This window comes from Arachis hypogaea, chromosome 3 (assembly GCF_003086295.3).
Source record: "Arachis hypogaea cultivar Tifrunner chromosome 3, arahy.Tifrunner.gnm2.J5K5, whole genome shotgun sequence".
Classification (NCBI taxonomy): Eukaryota; Viridiplantae; Streptophyta; class Magnoliopsida; order Fabales; family Fabaceae; genus Arachis; species Arachis hypogaea.
In genome coordinates this window covers 6,022,433-6,043,657 of record NC_092038.1, presented here as the reverse complement: position 1 = coordinate 6,043,657, position 21,225 = coordinate 6,022,433, and the positions used below count along the sequence as shown (strand labels likewise).

General features: G+C 40.5%; 5 protein-coding genes across 9 annotated transcripts; 3 read left to right on the top strand and 2 right to left on the bottom strand.

Moving 5' to 3' along the window:
- Positions 1-65: 65 nt before the first annotated feature.
- LOC112789090 (basic leucine zipper 23) lies at positions 66-3,351 on the bottom strand. 5 transcript variants are annotated; one of them, XR_011876892.1, is made up of 5 exons: positions 3,043-3,280; positions 1,875-2,692; positions 1,193-1,232; positions 710-761; positions 66-567 (listed from the first exon to the last, which is right to left on the bottom strand). XR_011876892.1 is itself a non-coding variant. In XM_072226374.1 (4 exons), the coding sequence occupies exons 2-3, from the start codon at positions 2,659-2,661 to the stop codon at positions 1,204-1,206; spliced, it is 816 nt and encodes a 271-aa protein (XP_072082475.1). In that variant the 5' UTR covers positions 2,662-2,692; positions 3,043-3,280; the 3' UTR covers positions 608-761; positions 1,193-1,203. The 5 variants fall into 5 exon arrangements, 3 of the variants coding, with proteins under 3 accessions (XP_072082475.1, XP_025686631.1, XP_025686630.1); XR_011876893.1 differs by having other exon boundaries at positions 1,875-2,674; positions 3,043-3,270; XM_072226374.1 differs by lacking the exon at positions 66-567 and having other exon boundaries at positions 608-761.
- Positions 3,352-7,249: 3,898 nt separating this feature from the next.
- On the top strand, positions 7,250-8,272 carry LOC140182885 (uncharacterized). The gene is made up of 2 exons (XM_072230681.1): positions 7,250-7,785; positions 7,882-8,272. The coding sequence occupies exons 1-2, from the start codon at positions 7,250-7,252 to the stop codon at positions 8,270-8,272; spliced, it is 927 nt and encodes a 308-aa protein (XP_072086782.1).
- Positions 8,273-8,955: 683 nt separating this feature from the next.
- LOC140182884 (uncharacterized) lies at positions 8,956-9,579 on the top strand. The gene has a single exon (XM_072230649.1). The coding sequence runs from the start codon at positions 8,956-8,958 to the stop codon at positions 9,577-9,579; it is 624 nt and encodes a 207-aa protein (XP_072086750.1).
- Positions 9,580-9,747: 168 nt separating this feature from the next.
- LOC140182883 (uncharacterized) lies at positions 9,748-10,620 on the top strand. Its single transcript, XM_072230640.1, has 3 exons — positions 9,748-9,957; positions 10,015-10,102; positions 10,286-10,620. Exons 1-3 carry the CDS (start codon positions 9,748-9,750, stop codon positions 10,618-10,620), a joined length of 633 nt encoding a protein of 210 aa, XP_072086741.1.
- A 5,643-nt stretch (positions 10,621-16,263) lies between these two features.
- LOC112789087 (protein kinase STUNTED) lies at positions 16,264-19,772 on the bottom strand. The gene is made up of 10 exons (XM_025830841.3): positions 19,392-19,772; positions 19,209-19,282; positions 19,017-19,111; positions 18,773-18,894; positions 18,133-18,654; positions 17,792-18,040; positions 17,541-17,704; positions 17,226-17,453; positions 16,897-17,046; positions 16,264-16,719 (listed from the first exon to the last, which is right to left on the bottom strand). Exons 1-10 carry the CDS (start codon positions 19,525-19,527, stop codon positions 16,483-16,485), a joined length of 1,977 nt encoding a protein of 658 aa, XP_025686626.1. The 5' UTR covers positions 19,528-19,772; the 3' UTR covers positions 16,264-16,482.
- Between the last annotated feature and the right edge of the window lie 1,453 nt (positions 19,773-21,225).

The following is a 21,225-nucleotide window of genomic DNA, read 5'->3' as shown; positions in this document are numbered from 1 at the left end:
CTACCAATATTAACACAATGGCAAAGTATGACGAACGAAATAACACTAGAATTAAGAGGTACAACTTTGTTAAGGTATAACACGAGAGGTTTTTTATTAACAAAGACAAGCAAATATCTATCTTCACATGTCTCAATAAATTTTACCCAATATAATGACAGTTGTAAGCATAGTTTTTCAAATAAATTTAAATGGTGTTAGGTTTGTATTCCAACAAAAATCTCAATTTAGATGTTAGGAACCTTGGGTGGAGGCATGCACGTTTAATATAATTATCTGTGATTGATTATTTTCTTGGTGGTTGTTTCTTAGCATTGCTGTGTTCCCATGTGGCAAGTGATAAGTTGATGAGAATGATGGATGATGATCCCTGTGATAAAACTTCTCATTAAGTCAACTCCACCTATGTACATATGTCTCACTAGTGTTGATAGGGTTCAATTAGCAAAGCTAAACACCCACTTGTTTTTATCAAACAAAGCAAATCACATGTCCGGCTTGATTCGGGGAAGAGGAGAGCCCATATATGATATCTTCTCACATTGTCAACATTTGTCCAGCAAAATGCTTAAGACAGAAATAAACCACTGATTCAGAAAAATCAAGATGAAGAAAAAATGCCACTAAGGCACTAACCCATTTTTTATTGTCTCACAAATTAGTGTTCTTCAAAAGATTACAGTATTATACAATGATAACAGTGCCTCACCTGTACACATCCAGAGTACTAGAAGATGAAACACACCCCATCTCCCCAAGTTCTGTAATCCAGCAATATCAAACTTATTGTACTTAGAAATCATGAATTTTTGCTTAAATATTGGATTGTTAAACAGGGAAAACAACCACACAAATACTTACATGATTCAAGAATGAACCAGTAGAGAAACATTTATGATAGCAGTTTAACTAGTTCAAAGATAATCAAAAGATCGCAAATTGAATTGCATAAAGAAGTATTACTGTGGCTTGGCCATAAGCTATACCAGCTACAGATCAACTGCTAATTCTGCTAACAGAGCATTGAGCTAGGACTCATCTTCCAATACTAGAACAGCCATCCCAACCCATTACACAAGCAGAGGGCCAAACAGAGAAAATTACTTTAAAAGATGACCTTCTGGATGGCTGATGTTGCGATTGGTAATGAGTTATTGGAAGTAGATATTAACATGGCTACAACAAAAAGTACCATTTTATTCTTCAGCCAGCTGTCATTGCACGAGAACCCCCTATAAATAAACAAACTTTAGTCATTTAAAGGATGGATGCAAGCATATGTATGTTCCAGTCATATAACCATTCCAGCTGTATACATCCGTGGCATGCATGAGTGTGTGTGTGTGTGATAAATTACTTGTAGCTTCACTAAGATGTCCACTACAATCGTATAACTTAAATGTTAGGATTATCAATAATTCCATTAAATGTGACTTTCTCAAAGAAGTTAAAGAGCATTGATAATTCCATAATTCAGCACAACTAACGAGAATTAAAAATTTAGATGTGTGTGACTATCTTATTTCCAAAATTCTTCCTATTTATGACTAAAACAGAAAACATGAAGCAGGTCAAAGTAGAGAGTAAGCTGGCCTTCAATTCCAATGGTCTCTTTTTCAGTCTTAAATTGCAATTTTACAAGTAAAAAACTAGACAGTTAGACATAATTAACAGTGGATCGCAAAGATAAATTTCAAAAATGACAGGCATGGCATATCATGCACCCGTAACTAAAATGGGGATCAAGTATAAACATGAATTAAGTGATATATCAAATATTTCATCCTATAATTACAGCAACTATAATAAGCTACTACCTCTTCTTTTGTTTGATGCAGAAGAATAGAATTACAGCAACTATAATACGCTACTACCTTTTCTTTTGTTTGATGCAGAAGAATTCACATTAGACACTGTTTGTCCAACTCCACAAGAAGGTAGATCCTTAAGGGCCGGATTCTGGCTTGCTAGGCACTGAAGATTCTCAAATTCACAACCATTAAATCCTTCAGTAGTTAGTGATGCACCTTCGGCAATCTTTCCATCTGCTCCCGGGTGAAGGCAATAGACCCGATCATCACACTGCAAGTTACAAGGGTTCATCACATAAGAGACAGGTAAGTTCTGTGCTGGCGGGTTCACAGCAGGAGCCGCTGGCTTCTGATATGGGAATGTTCCAATTTCTCCTTCAATCCTGCCCCTAATGTCAACTAGCAAGCACTTCAACCTCGATATTTCTGCCTCCAAAGCAGCCTGGCTTTGCAACTTCCTCATCAAGTGCTGGTTCAAAGCTCTCAATTTGACAACCTCATCCTCCAAAGAAGCAGCCCGAGCCTTCTTCTTCTCGCGGTACTTGCGTACGGCTTCCCGATTACCCAATGGGCGCTTCTTTGACTTCTTTTCAGCAGACTCAGCAGTGTCGTCAGTTCCAACTTGCTCCTCAGACGGCGCAGGTACAATCTTGGTATGAACATGGTAGCAGGTATGAGTATGGGAATGATCAGGACCAGGGGGGTTACAGGTGTGGGTATGCGTGCAAGCATGGCTGTCCTTGAGGAGTTCCTCAAAGAAGCTATCCATTGATCCACTGCTTGGAAGTTCAGCCATGTTTGGACTTGAGAACACTTCCTGGTTCGAGAAATCAAGCTCCCCGTCGTCCATCAGAAGGGAACCCCTAAAGATGGCACAAAACCTAATGATATTTAATCACAAATAACAGAGAAGAATCATATACAAATCGTCAACAACAAAAAAGAGCACTTTTTTGCTAAGTTGAATTCTAAATGGGGACAAAAGGTTAATCAAATTACTGAATTGGCATTGAAAGCAACCAAAGGAACAAATTTAAAGTGGAAAATTTAGAATAAAAGCGATGAATAGTGCGGTTAGTGCAGTTATTAGAATATGGTTGCAACAATGAAAAGCCGAGGAAATTAAACGTGATACTCATTTGATAAGAAGAGAGTTAAATAGAATTTGGGGATGAAACGGAAACCCTAATTAGATGACATCATTTTGGGAAAAAGCAGTAATTGGACGTACCAGGTTTCGAGATTCTGCGATTTCTTTTTGGTGGTTCTCTTTCTTCTATTTCCCTTTCTTTCCCACACACACTCTTTCTATCTCTCTCTGTCTATTTTCTGAGAGAGACACAGAATTCAATTTTGCAAATCCCTAAATCGCTTCCAATTTATACGTATTCTCATCCCAGGCGAGACACGAGCCAAATACTTCTATTATTGTTATTTCTAAATTTTTAATATATTTATCCTTTTAAAATATTTGATGACCGCGGTAGTGTATTATTAAAAAAAAAAGAGTAGTGCTAGGGAGCTAATGACCTAAATGTACAATGTGTACAATGGACTAAATCTTTAGTTTATCCAGAATAACCATTCAGATATCAGGGATAATAAACATCTCACGTTATAAAAAGTTAATTTTGGGTTCACCAAGGTTCGAACTCTTGACTTTCTGGATCTGAAACTCTAATACCATTTCTTGAAACCACTCATCCCAAAAACGTAACCTGACAAGACAACGTAACACTAATGTTCATATCTCTAATACTTCCTAAACCTTCATTGTACACATTGTACGCTTAGACTATTGGCTCCCTAGACTTTCTCAAAAAAAAAAATCTGCTATACATATAAGTCTTTTTGACTTACAAGTTTTATAAGTTGGCACAAGTCCAACAAAACACACATATTAAACTTTCACATTTAAAAGTAAATAAACGCACGTTATTCAACCACTTTCCAAAGCACGCTATTCACCATGTATTATGAACGACTATTCTTCTTCCTTCATGAAAACGAGTTTCTTGCCAAATTTGAAGATAATGAAACTTCAGAAACACACCAAAACGATTACAGAAATACACCCAAACGGTTACAGGAATTTACCCAAACGATTATAGGAATACATCCAAAGGATTACAAAATTACACCAAAAAGATTTAAGAAATACACCCAAAATTCGTTGAAGTACACCTTATGCATAATTCAGAACTCTTTCTCTTTCTCCTTCTCCTTCTCATCTTCTGCTGCTTTTTCTTCTTCAAAAACGATTTTAGAGCTTGATGTCAAAAAATAATAGAAATCGAGAATAACGAAGAAAGAAAACAGAGAGAAAAGCACGTAAATGAAGAAGGAGAAAGAGAAGGCAAGAAACGAAAGAAAAGAAGAAGAAGAAGAGGAAGAGGAAGAAGAACGTGCAGCAAGAAGAAGAAGAATGTGCAGTGAAAACGTGCAGTAACGGTTGAAGAAGGAGAAAGAGAAGGCAAGAAACGAAAGAAAAGAAGAAGAAGAAGAGGAAGAGGAAGAGGAAGAAGAACGTGCAGCAAGAAGAAGAATAACGTGCAGTGAAAACGTGCAGTACGCGTTAATATAAATAACTTGTAAAGACTTGTATAAAAAAAATACTTGTATGTGAAGAATTTCTCTAAAAAAAAAACAAAAAAAACTCAACTACAGTCGACCTCATCTAAATTTTCAAAAAAAATAGTTATTACATATTACATATTTGTATTTATATTTAATATTTAATATATTTTAGTAAAATAATTAATTATTAGTAGTTAACTAATTTATATTTAGATTATAAATATATATTTAATTTAATTATGTTATTTATAAATTTTTATTATAAATATGGATTTATTTTAATTATGTTATTCGTTAAATATAATTTAATGTAAATATAAATATAAATATAAAATAATATTTCTATGCAAGTAATTTATTAATTGCGGGTTTCTTATATTCATATAAACATGAGGTAAGCAACTTTTGTCAACTATATTCGGGTTCAGATTGTGGTTCCACATCCACCTTTGAATGAATCACTAATAATTTTAGTAGTATTTCGTATTTCAGATTGGTTTTTCAAAGGCTTACTAACTCATTATTATTAAATCCATTTGACTATACCGATTACGGGTAACATATTAAACGACACTAAATAATTGAGAACATTGTCAATACTCAATAGGATGGCTTCCTTTATTTTTTTTATTTAACTTTGAAGATAACTTTTAATTTGATTTTTAAATTTATACGTTAATTTTAATTTAGTTATTAAAATTTTTGTTATGGCCTGGCCTAAACCTCACGTGGGCCTACTCGACCCAAACGGTCGGGTGCCAGGCACGCGACCGCCGACCCGAACACGCGTCCCTGCCAACTCTGCCACAACTGTATGCGAAAATTTTAGAGAAAGCAGGCCTATTCTTGTGGGACCCACCTCTGACACGGTATATATGGGGAGGGTCCTACCCCTCCCCGAAGGTACGTCTCACATCACTCTATCTCCCTTTTTTCGCCTGCGCACTCAACTGACTAGGGCGTCGGAGTGTTTTTGCAGGTGACACCCCCTCCACATCAGGAGCTCGGAACGTCGTCTACTCTAGCTCCACCCTCGCGAACCGGTTCCAGGCTACACCCCACCTATCATCCCGAGGATCCCACCGAACCGTCCGGTACCCGAGTTACCGAACATTGGCGCCGTCTATGGGGACTACCTAAATGGACATCGTACAGGGTCCAGGGGACCATGGCCGTGGAGCGGGCTTTGAGGGGGCAGCCTCCGTCGCTTCTCCCCGAGAGCGGTAGAGGTCCCCCGCAACGTACCGAACCACATTCAAGGGCCCAAGAAAGACACCCTTTTAGGAGAACTGACGGTGATAGCGTTAGGATAATGCAGGAACTGTGCCATAGGGTGCAGAACCTGGAGCGCCAGCTGGCAGATCAGGAGCACCGTTAACAAACTTCCGATCCCAACTACTCTCCGTCTCCCGAGAGCCGGGGAAGAACCTCTCACAGAAGCCGCTCCCAGCGTACTTCCACCTCAAGGTCGGAATCGAAAAGTAGCCGGGAAGACCAGGAATACCCGAGAAGACGACATGACCCCTTCATCTACGCCCGACCTAGGGGGACTCATGCCGTGAGGCGAGATCGGGAAGATGACGGAGAAAGAACGAGGAGAGCACGACGACCTGTGATCATAGGGGCAACCCCTTTCCACCATTCCATCCTCGAGGTCCGGCTACCAAAGCACTTTGATAAGCCGACGGACATGAGGTATGATGGAACTCAAGACCCACAGGAACATCTGACGGCCTTTGAGGCCAGAATGAATTTGGAGGGGGTAGGCGACGAAGTCAGGTGTCGTGCTTTCCCGGTCACACTGGCTGGACCCGCAATACGGTGGTTTAATAGCCTCCTGCAAGGTTCTATCGCTAGGTTCTCGGACATCAGCCACGCCTTCTTGGCCCAATTCACTACCCGAATCGCGAAGGCGAAACACCCAATAAACTTACTCGGGGTGACACAAAGGCACGGTGAGCCGACCAGAAAATACTTGGACCGATTTAACGATGAGTGTTTAGAAATAGACGGCCTAACCGATTCGGTGGCCAGCCTGTGCTGACGAATGGACTTCTGAATGAGGATTTTAGGAAGCACCTCACCACGAAGCTGGTGTGGACAATGCAGGAGATCCAAAGTGTAGTTCACCAATTATACTCCCCTCACCGCCCTATCATAGAAGTCTACCAACAGATAGCCGAGAAGGGAATCTTGTCGAAGCCTCGACCTCCGAAGGACCGAATTGGAGGGAACAAGAGCCTCTACTGCGATTATTATAAGGGCTATGGACACAAGACACATGACTGCTTTGACATGAAGAACGCACTAGAACAGGCAATCAGGGACGAGAAACTAGCCGAATTCTCCCACCTTATCAGGGAGCCGAGGAGACGAAACCGCGATCAAGACGGAGAAGACAAGATCCAAACGGTGAAGCGACAACAGGAGCCGGAGGACAACAACCACGGCCTTACCGTGGTGAATGTAGTAACTGCTAGGAACACCGCTCCAAGGTCGAGGTCGGCACACGAGAAAGACGCCAGAGTCCTGGCGGTCTCCTCCTCATCCGCGCGAAGCTCCAAAAGGCTTCCGTCCATCTCTTTCGGTCTGGAAGACCAATGGTTCGACGAGGTCACGGAAAGCCCTCATATAGTCATCACGGCCAGGGTTGGAACCGGCCTCGTCAAACGGATCCTTGTGGATACGGGGCGGACTCGAATATTATGTTCCGCAACGTGTTCGATGCCTTGCGACTACGGGATGCCGACCTAAAGACTCACCAGCACAGTGTTGTAGGGCTAGGCGACCACTTTATCAAACCAGACAGAATAATCTCCTTGCCGGTTTCAATAGGACAAGGACAGGGGTGAAGATCGATAATGACAGAGTTCGTAGTTCTACGGGACTCTACGGCATACAATGTTATCCTGGGGAGGAAAACCATTAACGATCTCGGGGAAGTGATCAGTACGAAGATGCTGGTAATGAAGTTCGTCGCTAATGACGGATTTGTAGGATCCATAAAAGGAGATTTAGAAACGACAGTCACTTGCGACAACGCCAGTCTCTCCTTAAGAAAAAAATCTAAAGAAGCATCAGGGGTGTTCCTCGCCGACCTGGATGCCAGAGTCAGCGACAAGCCCAGACCCGAACCAGAGGGGGACCTGGAACAGTTTAGGGTCGGGGACATAGAGGAAAAGTTCACATTCGTAAACAGAAACCTCCCACATGAATTGAAAGAGCCTCTTGTGGAAATGATCAGGGCCAATGGCGATTTGTTTGCTTGGACGCCAGCCGACATGCCGGGGATAGACCCCCAACTCATGTCACATCACTTGGCCGTCAAGCCGGAGGCCCGACCAGTGGCTCAAAGGAGAAGGAAGATGTCACAGGAGAGAGCAAAGGAGGTGGCCAGGTAGACGACCAGCCTCCTCGAAGCGGGGTTTATCCGGGAACTAGACTACTCGACCTGGCTGTCGAATGTAGTTCTGGTAAAAAAGCACAATGGAAGATGGAGGATGTGTGTGGATTACTCCGATATCAACAAAGCATACCCCAAGGACTGCTACCCCCTTCTCAACATTGATGCACTCGTCGACGCGGCGACGGGGTACCGGTATTTGAGCTTTATAGATGCTTATTCCGACTACAATCAGATACTAATGCACTGGCCTGACGAAGAGAAAACAACATTTATAACGCCGAGAGGAATCTATTGCTATAAGGTGATGCCATTTGGCCTGAAAAATGCGGGGGCCGCATACCAAAGGTTGATGAACAAGATATTCAGCGACCTCATAGGTAAGACGGTGGAAGTCTACGTGGATGATATCCTGGTAAAGACCACCCAGCCTGATGACCTCCTAAGCGACCTGGAAAATGTATTCGCGGCCCTTCGATAACACGGCCTGAGGCTCAACCCGCTCAAATGCGCCTTTGCCATGGAGGCCAGAAAGTTCCTAGGATTTATAATAACCCAAAGGGGGTGGAAGCCAACCCTGAAAAATGCAAAGCAATACTCTAAATGAAAAGCCCGGGCAGTGTCAAAGACGTTCAGAGGCTGGCAGGAAGGCTCACCGCGCTGTCCCGCTTCCTCTGAGCGTCGACAGCGAAGGCCCTACCCTTCTTCAACCAGATGAGAAAAGGGATAGCATTTGAATGGAACCCGGCGTGCGAGGAAGCGTTCAATCACTTCAAAGACATCCTTTCAACGCCCCCGATACTCGGGAAGCCCAAGGCCGGAGAACCATTCTACCTCTACCTAGCCATAACGGAGGAAGCGCTTGCAGCAATTTTGGTGCGGGAAGAAAGGAAGGTTCAACAACCCATTTACTTTGTGAGTAGAGCACTGCAAGGAGCAGAATTGAGATACAGCAAATTGGAGAAACTGGCACTGGCACTGCTGACCTCTTCCCGTAGACTAAGGCAATACTTTCAAGGCCACCAGATTGTCGTGAGAACAGACCAGGGAATCCATCAAGTGCTCCAGAAACCCGACTTGGCGGGAAGAATGATTACTTGGGCCATTGAGCTCTCCCAGTATGATTTGCGACATGAGCCCTGACATGCGATTAAGGCGCAAGCAATGGCAGATTTCCTGGTTGAAGTAACGGGAGACCCAACCGAGGAAACGGGCATACGGTGGAGGCTCCATGTGGACGGGGCCTCCAACCAAACGTCCGGAGGAGCTGGGATCATCCTGGAAAGCCCTGCTGGGGTCATATATGAACAATCGATCAAGTTCGAGTTCCCCGTATCGAACAACCAAGCAGAGTACGAGGCCCTCTTGGCAGGCTTAACCCTAGCTCGGGAAGTCGGGGCTACGAGGCTGGAAGTGTGTAGTGACTCACAGGTCGTTACCTCACAAGTAAATGGAAGCTACCAAGCCAGAGACTCGCATTTACAAAAGTACTTGGAGAAGGTTAGAGAACTGAGCAAGCAGCTCGAGGAGGTCACGATCCAACATGTTTCGAGGGAAAGGAACACACGGGCAGACCTCCTATCTAAGCTAGCAAGCACAAAACTGGGAGCCGGCAACCGATCTCTCATTCAGGGCATGGTAAAGGAACGAGCGGTTGCCCTCCACTTGACAAAGATAGGCCCCTCCTGGATGGACCCCATCACTGATTTCCTGGAAAACGGCAAATTCTTTGACGAGAAGGCAGCTAAAGCATTGAGAAGGGAGGCAGCCAAATATGCGATCATATAGGGTCAACTATTTAAAAAGGGACTCAGCCAGCTCCTATTGAAGTGCCTGCATCCCGACCAGACGGAATACGTACTCAGAGAAGTCCACAAAGGGTGCTGCGGCCACCATATTGGGGGCAAAGCCCTAGCAAGAAAGCTCATCCGAGTTGGATACTACTGGCCATCGATGATGGAAGACTCCAAAGAATTCGTAAGGAAATGCGTCAAGTGCCAAGAGAACGCCAACTTCCATAGAGCACCAGCAACGGAACTGAGCCTATTGACGTCCACCCGGCCTTTTGCACAATGGGGAGTCGACCTCTTGGGACCTTTCCCGGTTGGGCCGGGACAAGTCAAATATCTCATAGTTGCCATCGACTACTACACCAAATGGATAGAGGTTGAACTGCTGGCCGGCATATCCTCATCTAATTGCCGAATGTTTATGTGGAAGTAGGTGGTAACCCGTTTCGGCATCCCTGAAGTCGTTATCTCCGATAATGGGACGCAGTTCACCAATAAGAAGTTCGTGGAGTTTCTCACCGGTCTGGGCATAAAATAGAAGTTTTTCTCTGTAGAGCATCCCCAGACGAACGGCCAAGTTGAGGCCGCAAATAAAGTCATTTTGCTGGGCCTCAAGAAGCGGCTGGATAATAAAAAAGGTGCATGGACCGACAAACTCGCCTCAGTCCTCTGGTCTTACCGAACAACTGAGCAATCATCTACAGGGGAAACCCCTTTCCGCCTGACGTATGGGGTGGACGCAATGATACTCGTAGAGATCGGCGAGTCGAGCCCACGATTACTTCTGAAAGGAGTAGGGGAATCAGTAGAAAAGGACCTGGTGGATGAGGCCAGGGAGATGGCCCATTTGTCGGAAGTAGCATTGAAGCAAAGAATGGCCCTGTGCTATAATAACAAAGTGCTCAGGAGAGAATTTGAAGAAAATGACATTGTCCTGCGACGCAACGACATCGGACTGCCAACACAAGGGGAAGGAAAACTGGCGGCAAACTGGGAAGGCACCTACAGGGTCAAAGAAGTGCTTGGCAAGGGCGTCTAAAAATTGGAGAAGCTTGATGGCAAGGAGATCCCTAGAACATGGAACGCAGGTAACTTGAGAAGATTTTATTCTTAGCTCAAGCGCGCCGGCTAGGCGGTCTAACGAGCTCAATGATTTACTTTGTTAAAGTGCTTATCATGGCTATAGACTTGTTTCGCTATCAATTAATGTTTACTTGTCAAATTTTCCATTTACTTTTCCCAAACACGCGTCCCAGGACAACAAGTTCCTTATAATTCGCGTTAAAAGGGGCGACGATACGGCACCCCGGGGCTGATCACCCCGGGAGCCAATTAAGTTAACACCATAACAAACGGCTACATTAACGGTAAAGCCAGAACTTGACTTCGCCAAACTACCAGCGCAACGGTAAACAAACACACACGACAGGACGATACCAATGGACGACGACACCAATAAAACGGTAACAGGCAAGAAAAGATGATAATTGCAAGCCAACCAAGCGGCTACTAAAATATATTAAAAAACAAGTACCGTAAATTATACAACAAAAGTACAAAGGTACAAGAGCTCATTTCTTGGGCATATCAACAATCTTGCCATCCTTGATAGTTTTGAAAACCCCAATTGCCGACGTGTCGAAGTCTGGAGCCACGATCTTCACCAGGGCCTTAAGAGCCTCCTCAGTAAATGAAGATCGCGCTCTTTCCCTGCTTCATGGTCTTCTTATGCTTCTTCTTAAGCTCCTCAACCTCAGTTTGAGCGGCCTTAGCCGATGAGACGGCCACGTCACGTTCTTTCTCCAAAGCAACCACCCGACCTTGCACGACATTGAGCTGGCTTTCAAAGTCATCTCCCGCTTGGTCAAACGGGATACGGTAGCATCAGAGGTCTTCAATTTTTCCTCGGCAGTTTTAAGCTTCTCCTTTGCCTCGGACAGCTACTCCCGAAGTGTTTCAACTTGAGTTTTGAATTGATTATTGGCTGTAGCAGCAGATTTGAGCTTCCTACGCAACAATTGCATCCCCGACAACTCAAACTCAGTCTTCCGAGCTATGGCAGCACCACGAAGGAAGGTACGATACATCCACCTCGCCTGCCCCACAAGGTAGGAGCCATGGAAGTGTTCATCTGTGCTGGGAAGCAACCGGAAGTCTATGAATGTCCCGGCGTCGAAGTTCCTCTCCATCACGGTGAGGGCTCCTTCAGGGCTGGAGAATGACCTCTGCCCTTGGGGGTGGGGATCCCTCAAGTCGTCTTCCTCGGCCTGTTGAGCAGAGGACGAGTGCCCGATATCGGCCGCCTCCCCATGAACAGGAGAGACATGCGCCCCTTCAGAATGCTTGTCCGACATGTCGACATCACGAGGTGAAGGCACCGCCTGATCCTCCTTGTTCCCGGGAGGGGTTTCCGACTCCTCGTCAGCCTTCTCTTCATCACTCTCCTCCAAAAAAGTCTTGTACAAACTCTCAAGGCCTGTCACCTCGGCAGACATTCCCACTACAACAAATAAATAAACAAGTTAGTCGTATAGTCAGCATAACTAACCAAAGCGACGGTAATGCAAGAAACACAAGACAAAGCTACTCACAAATATAATTCCGGCCGACCTTCCGGTTACCCATAAGAAGGTGGGGATTCACATGGTTTTTCTCAAAAATGGCCAACAACACGTCGGTAATATTTTTATCCACGACGGACATCCCCTTGTAGGTCACCTTAATAAAGGTGTTAGACCCCGCCCCGAAACTCCAAAACGTCGGGATGAGGCGTTCCCCTTCTAATGACAACCAGAAGGGATAGCGGCCTTTGACTGGATGCACATTGAAGTACTTATCCTTAAACCCGTGATAAGAGTCCTCAAACAAGCCAAAGATCCTCCGACCCTGGGCAGATCGGAAGGACATGAACCCTTTCCTCGCTTTCCCCTCCTTAGAAGGATTCGTGAGGTTGAAAATATAAAGAAAAACGTTGACGGACACCGGTAGCTCCAAATATTCACATACCATCTCGAAACAGCGGATGGAAGCCCAACTGTTCAGATTCAGCTGTGACGGCGCCACGGAGATCCGATTAAGGAGTGCCATTTGAAAAGCAGAAAAGGGAATGTGAACCCCCACTTGGATGAACATGACCTTGTAAAACCAAACCCAATCGGCAACCCGGGGGGAGTGTAAATTGAGTTCGTATAGCCGTTCGCTGGGAGTAGGAACAAAAACGTCGTAGTTGGCCTCCTCGTCAGTCCCCCCGCACAAATACTCGGCTTGACGAAACTCGGTAAGCTCCTCCTCGCCCATCTGGTTTGGGGATTCCCTCAAGTCGAAAACCACCCAAGCATATGGGTCGTAACCCGCGGCGGAGGTGTAAGCTCGTGAGACGATGTGAGGCATACCTACAGTAAGGATACCACTCGGTTAGTCTATGAGGTCAGGAGTTAGGAAAACCCCATAAACCATATTTAGCCTATTCAACAAACTAAGATCAAGCATGGCTGAAGCAGAATCCAAGTAAAAGCCTAAAAAGCTAATGCCCTGGAATGGTGACCCCCTAACGCACCTACCTAACACTAGGGTTATCTAGCATGCAAACCAAACAAGCAACATGCATACAGAAGGAGTGGTAATGAAGATAAAATAACCGTAAAGCAGAAAAAGAAGAGAAGAATGCTTACCTGATTGACTGTGATAGCTGAAAGCAGGAAGGAATGGATGCTCAGAAACACGAAGATCACATTGGGGAATTCAAGAAGGAAGAAGGAGAATGCGAAGAAAATGGAATGAGAATGAATGACTGAGGAGTTAAGAAACTGACTCAAGAAGCGGGAAAGACAAAGGGCAAAACAGTCTTTACATGCAGGATTTTGAAATAATTCATTATGAGCATTTAATACCCAACGCGAAAAACGAGGCGACAAACGATTATCCCTATCAATGGAGAGACACGCGCGCAAGAGGCACGTCCTTTCCACGAGCGACCGACCTGGCGATGACACAAGGGAGAATACATAACGCGCCACCAACAACGTTCGCGTCCATTGCTGACGCGTTGGGGGCACTATTACAGCCTGGCCCAAACCTCACGTGGGCCTACCCAACCCATAGGCCACCCGACCCGAACGGTCGGGTGCGAGGCACTCGACCGCCGACCCGGACACGCGTCCTTGCCAACTCTGCTACAGCTGTGTGGGAAAACTTCGGGGAAGGCGGGCCTGCTCCTGTGGGACCCACCTCTGACACGGTATATATGGGGAGGGTCCTACCTCTCCCCGAAGGTACGCCACACATCACTCTATCCCTCTTTTTTCGCCTGCGCACTCAACTAACTAGGGCGTCGGAGTGTCTTTGCAAGTGACACCCCCTCCACATTAGGAGCTCGGGACGTCGTCTACTCCAGCTCCACCCTCGCGAACCGGTTCCAAGCTACACCCCACCTATCAACCCGAGGATCCCACCAAACCATCCGATACTCGAGTTACCGAACAGTTTTAATTTTTTTTTATTTTATCCTCAAATTTTATAAATGTAATTTATAATAGTTCTTGAGATAAGTTTTAGTAATTAAATATTAATAGAATAGTGATGTAGACAATTGATTATTACATTAAACTTCTTAAAACAATATCATTTTATTTGTGGTGTTTAAGTAGTCTAAAATGACATTGTATCACTTGTTTTGGTTTTTATTAAAACGTTTTTTTTTTCTTTAAACAAGTGATATAACACTACTTTTGGGTTATTTAAATTTCAAAGTCAAAATGACGTAATTTTTTTCAAGTTCAACATAACATCTGTGTGATTACATTAGCACTCTATTAATATTTATTTGCTATAAATTATTCAAAAGACTAATATGAGTTATGTTTATAAAGTTCAGGACTAAATAAAGATAATTAAAATTTTAAAGATTAAATTAAAATTTGTATATAAATTTAAAGATCAAATTAAATATTATTTTTTAACTTTGTGTTATATTTAAACTGCTTTTCTACTTAAAAAAATGTAGTTTGAATAAGGTTTTATTGAATGTATTATGTTTGGATCTATATATTAAAAATAATAAACCTCCATTCATTTTACTAACCAAGTCATATAAGCTCAATTCTTTTTTCAACATAATGGTTATCGTCAACTTCTTTTCTTTTTTTTTTTTTTATCTTCTTACTTCTTTTTTTAGGCGTTTTTATTAACATTATTGTCATTATTTTTTTCTTTTCTTTATTCTCATTTATTATCATCATTGTTATCGTCTTTTTCTTTTCCTATGTATATTTAACAAAATATGAAGCACAGAAACATTGGTGCACAGTACAAATTTTTTTTTAAAATACTACATATTTAAAATATTGACATCTAACTAATAAAATAGGCACATCTTAATACACAAAACACAAATATTAATGCATAATACATAAATTTTAGTATACAGTATATAAATTTTTATAGTCCACATGCCTAAAACATTGAACTCAAACAACAAAATACATTTGTATAATTTTTTTTATATTATGTGCAAAAAGTCTACGTTATGCGTAAAAATTTATGTACTGCTTGTAAAAAATTTTATACTATATCAATAAATTATGTGTTATACATAAAAATTTTGGCTATGTACAAAAATTTCTGTATTATATCAATAAGCTTTTGTAATAAAAAAAGTTTAATTTTGATGTATGAATAGTATAAAAATTTTTACACAGTTATACAATCATATCTGTTATTTTAGATGATCATTCACGTATTTAATAAAAAAATTATTTTTATTGATGTGACATTACGTAATTAGATATACTTATACAATTATTTTACATTAAAATTGTATCAAAATTAAATTCTAAAAAAAATTCGAAAGAAGAGAAGCATACAGTACATATGCATATAGTAGCATACTTTTTCTGTTCAAAGTGATGCGAACTTGATTGAATTTATTATAAAAATTTATTCTAATAAAATTGAACAAAGAAAATTTCAGTTAATTTTGTCATCAGAACCAACAAAATTCTAGCGATAAAAAAGAATGAATTGTTATTCAATTTCGCGATAGACCTAACGAAATTAGAGTGAACCAGCCTTTATAGATAGCGCAATTACATTCTTTCTAAATTTTATTGGCACATCATGAGAAATTACAAATTAGGCTGATAGCAAAATTGAAAATAATAATAAAAAAAGGAAACTTATGCGTGGATATCTATAAATCTATGACAACGATCGTTGTTTATTCGATCCTATTTCATCTTGGACTTACAGTTTTCTAGTACTCACAAATTTCATGAGAATAAAATCATAGAAGAATGTGTGGTCAGTTTGGATTTTGCATGTCTCGATTTACCCGGTTTTGTTTAGAATTGCAAGTGATGATTAATATAAGTATTTGTTAACCTTATCAAGGAATCTTTTTTTCCTCCAAAAATAATAGGGAATCAACAAGAATGCTATGATACACACTTGTCCATTGTGTTTGTTTTTCTTATATGTAGCTGTCACGTTACTTATTTCTTATTGAACATTTCTATAAGGGATAATTGGTCATGGTTAATAAAAAAATTTCAAAGCAATTATCTTTAGATTATTTTCGGTTTCAGTCAACGGATTTAGCACACTTAACCTCGTGCCACAGGCCCAGAGCAAGTGACAAGTACCAACTATGCTGTATTATAAATCTTTAAAATTCCTCTTTTTTAATTTTATTTTACTTATGATTGATGATTGCTAACCTCAAATCCCATATTAATATATTGGTTGGATAACTTCATAAGGAAAACTTTGCCTTTTTTCTAAATCAACAAACCACCTCAGCAATGGGGTGCAGCTCTTTTATTTATTCATTTATTTATTTTACTTTTTTTTTATTTTGTTTTCTAATTAAGAAAAAAACTATACACTCATACAATTGATAAAGAAACTAATCAAAACTTGATGACCTGCTCCATTGTTCTTTTGGATGTTCACTACTGTTAAATGATGTAGTGTCATCGTCAACACCAAGTAATGCAAGACTAAGGTGTAACTCTGCACTTGAGCAAGGGTAGACTTCATCATCAATGTTTTCTTGATTTTCTGAATGTTCATCATTATTATCCTTCCCTTGCAAGTTATGGACACCTTCAACTTTCTTGTCTCCTTTTAGGATCTTTAGTATCTGCAACACAATATTATACCTGATAAATCCATAGAGTTTCTTGTAAAATGTTCCAACCATAGTAATTTATGAATTGGTATGGAAATTGATATGCAGTATGTCACTTAATTGGTGAATTTATGTAACAATGGTTCCAACTCATGGCATACGCTAAGAATGTTCATTTTGTAGTGTTACCTGGTTCATTTTAGGACGAAGCCTTGCAGCCCTTGTAATGCAAAGAGATGCTGCCAGAACCATTCTTTGTAATTGGGCCTCATCAAACTTCCCTTCTAAACTTGGGTCCAATAGGCCCTTTATATCCCCTCTCTCTAGCATTGGTTTTGCCTGAAAGTAATTTTTTTTTTTAATTATGTGTAAGTCATCATAATTTTGTATTCTAATACAATAATTTGACCAAATTATTAATTTAATAGATACAGTAGCAATTAGCAAACATGTTATCTCATGTGATCAATAAAATTGTGACAATTTTTGTATCACTCTCAATGGGGTTAAGGCCTTACCCACACCACCAAGCTTTCCTGTCCTTTGCAAGGTTCAGGATTGATAGGTTCCCTCCCTGATATGAGTTCAAGTAGCACTATACCAAAGGCATAAACATCTATCTTGTCACTGACTTTTCCATACATGAAGTACTCAGGAGCAAGATAACCAAATGTTCCTACAACATCTTCTTCTGTCAGAAAAGATGTAGTTGTTGGTCCCCATATTGCAAGCCCAAAATCAGATAACTGCAACAAAAGGACACTCATGAGTCACATAATTGTTTACATCATTTGAGTACTAATAGACTAATAGTATCAGAAGCTTTTGATTACCTGTGGTTCAAATTCATGGGAAAGAAGAATGTTTGAGGACTTGACATCTCTATGTATTACAGGCTTCAGAGTTTCCCTGTGCAGGTAATCCAAGGCTTCAGCTATTCCAAGAGCTATTTTAAATCTTAATTCCCATGATAAGATGGGACCATCCTTGTCCCTTCCTACATCCATTTTTGAATTCATATCAGCATCATTTTCAATGATGAATGAAAAATAGAATGCAAAGGAAACTCACAATGAAACTTTACCGTGTAAATTTTCCTCTAAGCTCCCTTTGGGGAAATAATCATAAACAGAGATTAACTCACTGTCCTCAATGCAAATTCCAAGCAGAGGAGTGATGTTTCTGTGCTCCAATGATGATATTATTTCCACCTCAAGGGCAAACTCTTTCCGTGCTTCTTTTGATGACTGCAAAACTTTAACTGCAATTGGCTTTCCATCAGGGAGAGTTCCTCTGTAAACACGATTGCACCCTCCTTTCCCAATCAAGTTTTCTGAAATGAAATGAGAATCCACGGTTATGTTACTTTGAAATTTAAATCCTGAAAAGCATAATCAGAATCAGTGAAAGTGGAATCAGTTTAACCTGAAGAAAATTGGCTAGTGCAAGACTTCAGAACTTCAAGGCCGAACCATTTGCAATTGAGTGAATTGAGGTTAAGCATCCCTTCTATTCCCTTTGGTAGCTGAGAAGATAGAGGTGAACCATTTTTAGAGCTCTCATCCTCGAAATCACTTATGCCTCTTTCAGACAGGTTTCCCTCCTCGGTGGAACAGTGAGGACTTCCATGTGGCGAACGATCCGGAAATCTCATCACCCATTTCACTACCGACATGTCTCTTGCATGAAGGTTTTGTGAGATTTCTGAATTGGCTCTGAGGAGCAGAGGCCATCCAAGCTTCAGCTCAGCAGGATCACCTGAAAACATAGATAATGACCTTGTCTTGAACTTCCCTGTTCCGCTTAACGATTCTTGCTTTGATTCCCTGGTACCCCAATGGCTTGATTTCTCAATCTCCAACTCAGAGTCACCAAATTCTGACTGAACTACTCTATCACTCATGCTTTCTATGCTTAAGCTTGGTCTTGGATCCACTAACAAACCACCTAACACATGAAAAACAAGCCTTATTCTAGCATGTATTGTCATAAAGTGATTTAGTTTTTCTCTTAGATCAAGAGTAGGTTTCCTATAATATAATAAAAAAGAGTTAAGATATCAAACCTGATAGTGGTAGTTCTTTATTGGTGCACCTCCTGAAGACAATTCTTGAATCTTGAATGGCTAGAACATTGGTAGTAGTTGGAAGTCGTTTGGCACAATATTTAGCTGTGGCAGCTCGACCCCTGGAAATGAAAATATGGTAGTAGAGTAAGTAAATGCATGCATAAGCATAATAATAAGGTAAACTAAACCCACAATTTAGAAGTTGTATAAAATTAACAAGCTCCTACATACATATACATACCCTACCACAAGAGCCACAGCAGAATGGTTTTTTGCTTCTCTAACAAGAATGTCTTTGATTGAACCTCCTGTCAGGATTTGACCAGTAAGTCCTACCTGAAACCCAATTTGGCGGCCCCATCAATAAAAATGAATGGCACTTCCCAATCCCATCAACAAAAGAAGCATTAAAGGTGTATAAATGTCGGTGTACCTTCTTCACAACACATAGTCCTTCATAAACCTCTAAGTATCCATCTATCAAAGTCTTATTTTTGGAAACATAAGCTGCATAAAAAAAGAAAGGAACTACTTTTACAATGTTTGAGTTTAAAAAAAGGAAGAAAAGTTACATATGCTAATAAGTGCAAAATCTCATTAAAAGTTCATTAATTACCTGGATTTTTTACTATGTGGAGTGCAATAACACAATCCCCAGGTTCAGCAACTTTAAAAAGTGCCCAGTTGAGGAGATGTCTGCTATGGCTATCTATTCTAATCCCAACCAAAACAAACCTTCTCTCAACTGTCATTGTGATTTTGATTTTTGATTTGGACCTTTTATCAATCACCTTACCTGCTTAAAACTTCAACACCAGAAAAAGCTACGGATTGCAGAAGAAGAAACACCTGCAATTATATGTTGGTTGTCGTTGACCACACTAGCATCATCATCATCACTTCTTGAATGAACATCCATCTCATTATTGTTCCCTGCAAAACAGGAACCACCATGGTTGGAACTTGAATAAGCTAAAATAGCTCATCATGCATACCTTGAATATAAATAGTAGCACCACCCCATCAGAAAATAAAAAATATTGTTAAAAAAAATGAAGCATGGACATAAAAAGTCACATGAGACTCATTGGATGAAACAAAAGTTGAGACCTTCAACATTTTGCATTAAGAAAAAAAGAATGTTGAATAAAAAAACAACATTTGACAATGAAATGTGTACCTAAGCAGCCACGGTTTGAGAATAACATTATGTTGATATGTTAAATTCTATTTTTTAACTGAATTTACCGCCAAATTGCATCAGCAGGCTCACCTACTTTCAACCAAATCTACAGAGATTTTGTTTGATTGTGATGATAGAATATTAAGAACCCAGATAGGTACATTAATTTTGGTAAAGAAAATTTTCTAACTAACAAAAAAAATGTGTGCTTTTTATTAATTAAATTCAGTGGCTGGTGTTTAAAATTGGAAGTGAAAAGAGAATCATAGAGATGGTAGAGGATTAAGGGGAAGGGAAACTAAAGTAGTGTCGGCAAAGGAAGAAAAGAATTGGTGCGAAAAGTGAGGTAACAAAAGCCTCCTAAGTGGAAGGTACAGAGAAATACTAGTTTTCTTTTAATTAATTAATAAATAATTTATTATTATAAAAAATATTATATTTACACAAAAAAATATGTCATTAAATTAATACTATATATTTATGTATATATTTTTAATTATCAGATACAAAGGGGAAAAAAATGGGCGTGATATATGCTAATGTTGTTAATTTAGTTAGCACTCGAGTGTAACCGGACATTTTGGCGGGAAACCCTTGATATCCGGTCGCATTACATGGAAGGAGGAAATGCTGTGGATATTTTTTACCGGTTATTGCGGGTTGGGCGACGACTCTGCTGGACCACATTGCTTCCACTATCAGCCATGAGCTGTTAGTTTAATTACCTGATTTGATATAGGGATCTCTTAGCTTATAATAATTTCCTCACGAATTACTATGTAACTATGGTTTCTTATTTTTAATACAAATTGGTTCTCATTAGGTTTTGTTTTAATTGCCGTTTGCCACTATCAGTATTCTTTTTTTACTAGATATATATTTATTTAGCTCTTGCTTTTGATGCAAGTTATAATTTTTTTGTGTGTTGTGAACCAAAAACTTCTTTGGCAAGGTGTTATGTGACCGGCCACCTTGGTGGTGGCGGGGACTAGTGCATGTGCTATTCACTGTGAAGTAGTAAGGATACTAATAATAATACAAAAATATTTTTTTTTAATTATTTATTTGGCTGAAGTTAAAAAACTAATTTTAGAAAACATGAATTAATAATAAAAATATAAATTATGAATAAAATTAAAGAGAAGTCTAGGGGACAGCAAAACAAAAATGAGTGATTCTCCATCATTAGATGAAATCTCACACCATTAAATACACTATTGATGGCTAATTGATGGCTACAACTCACAAAATCTGCTGTCTCCTAGCA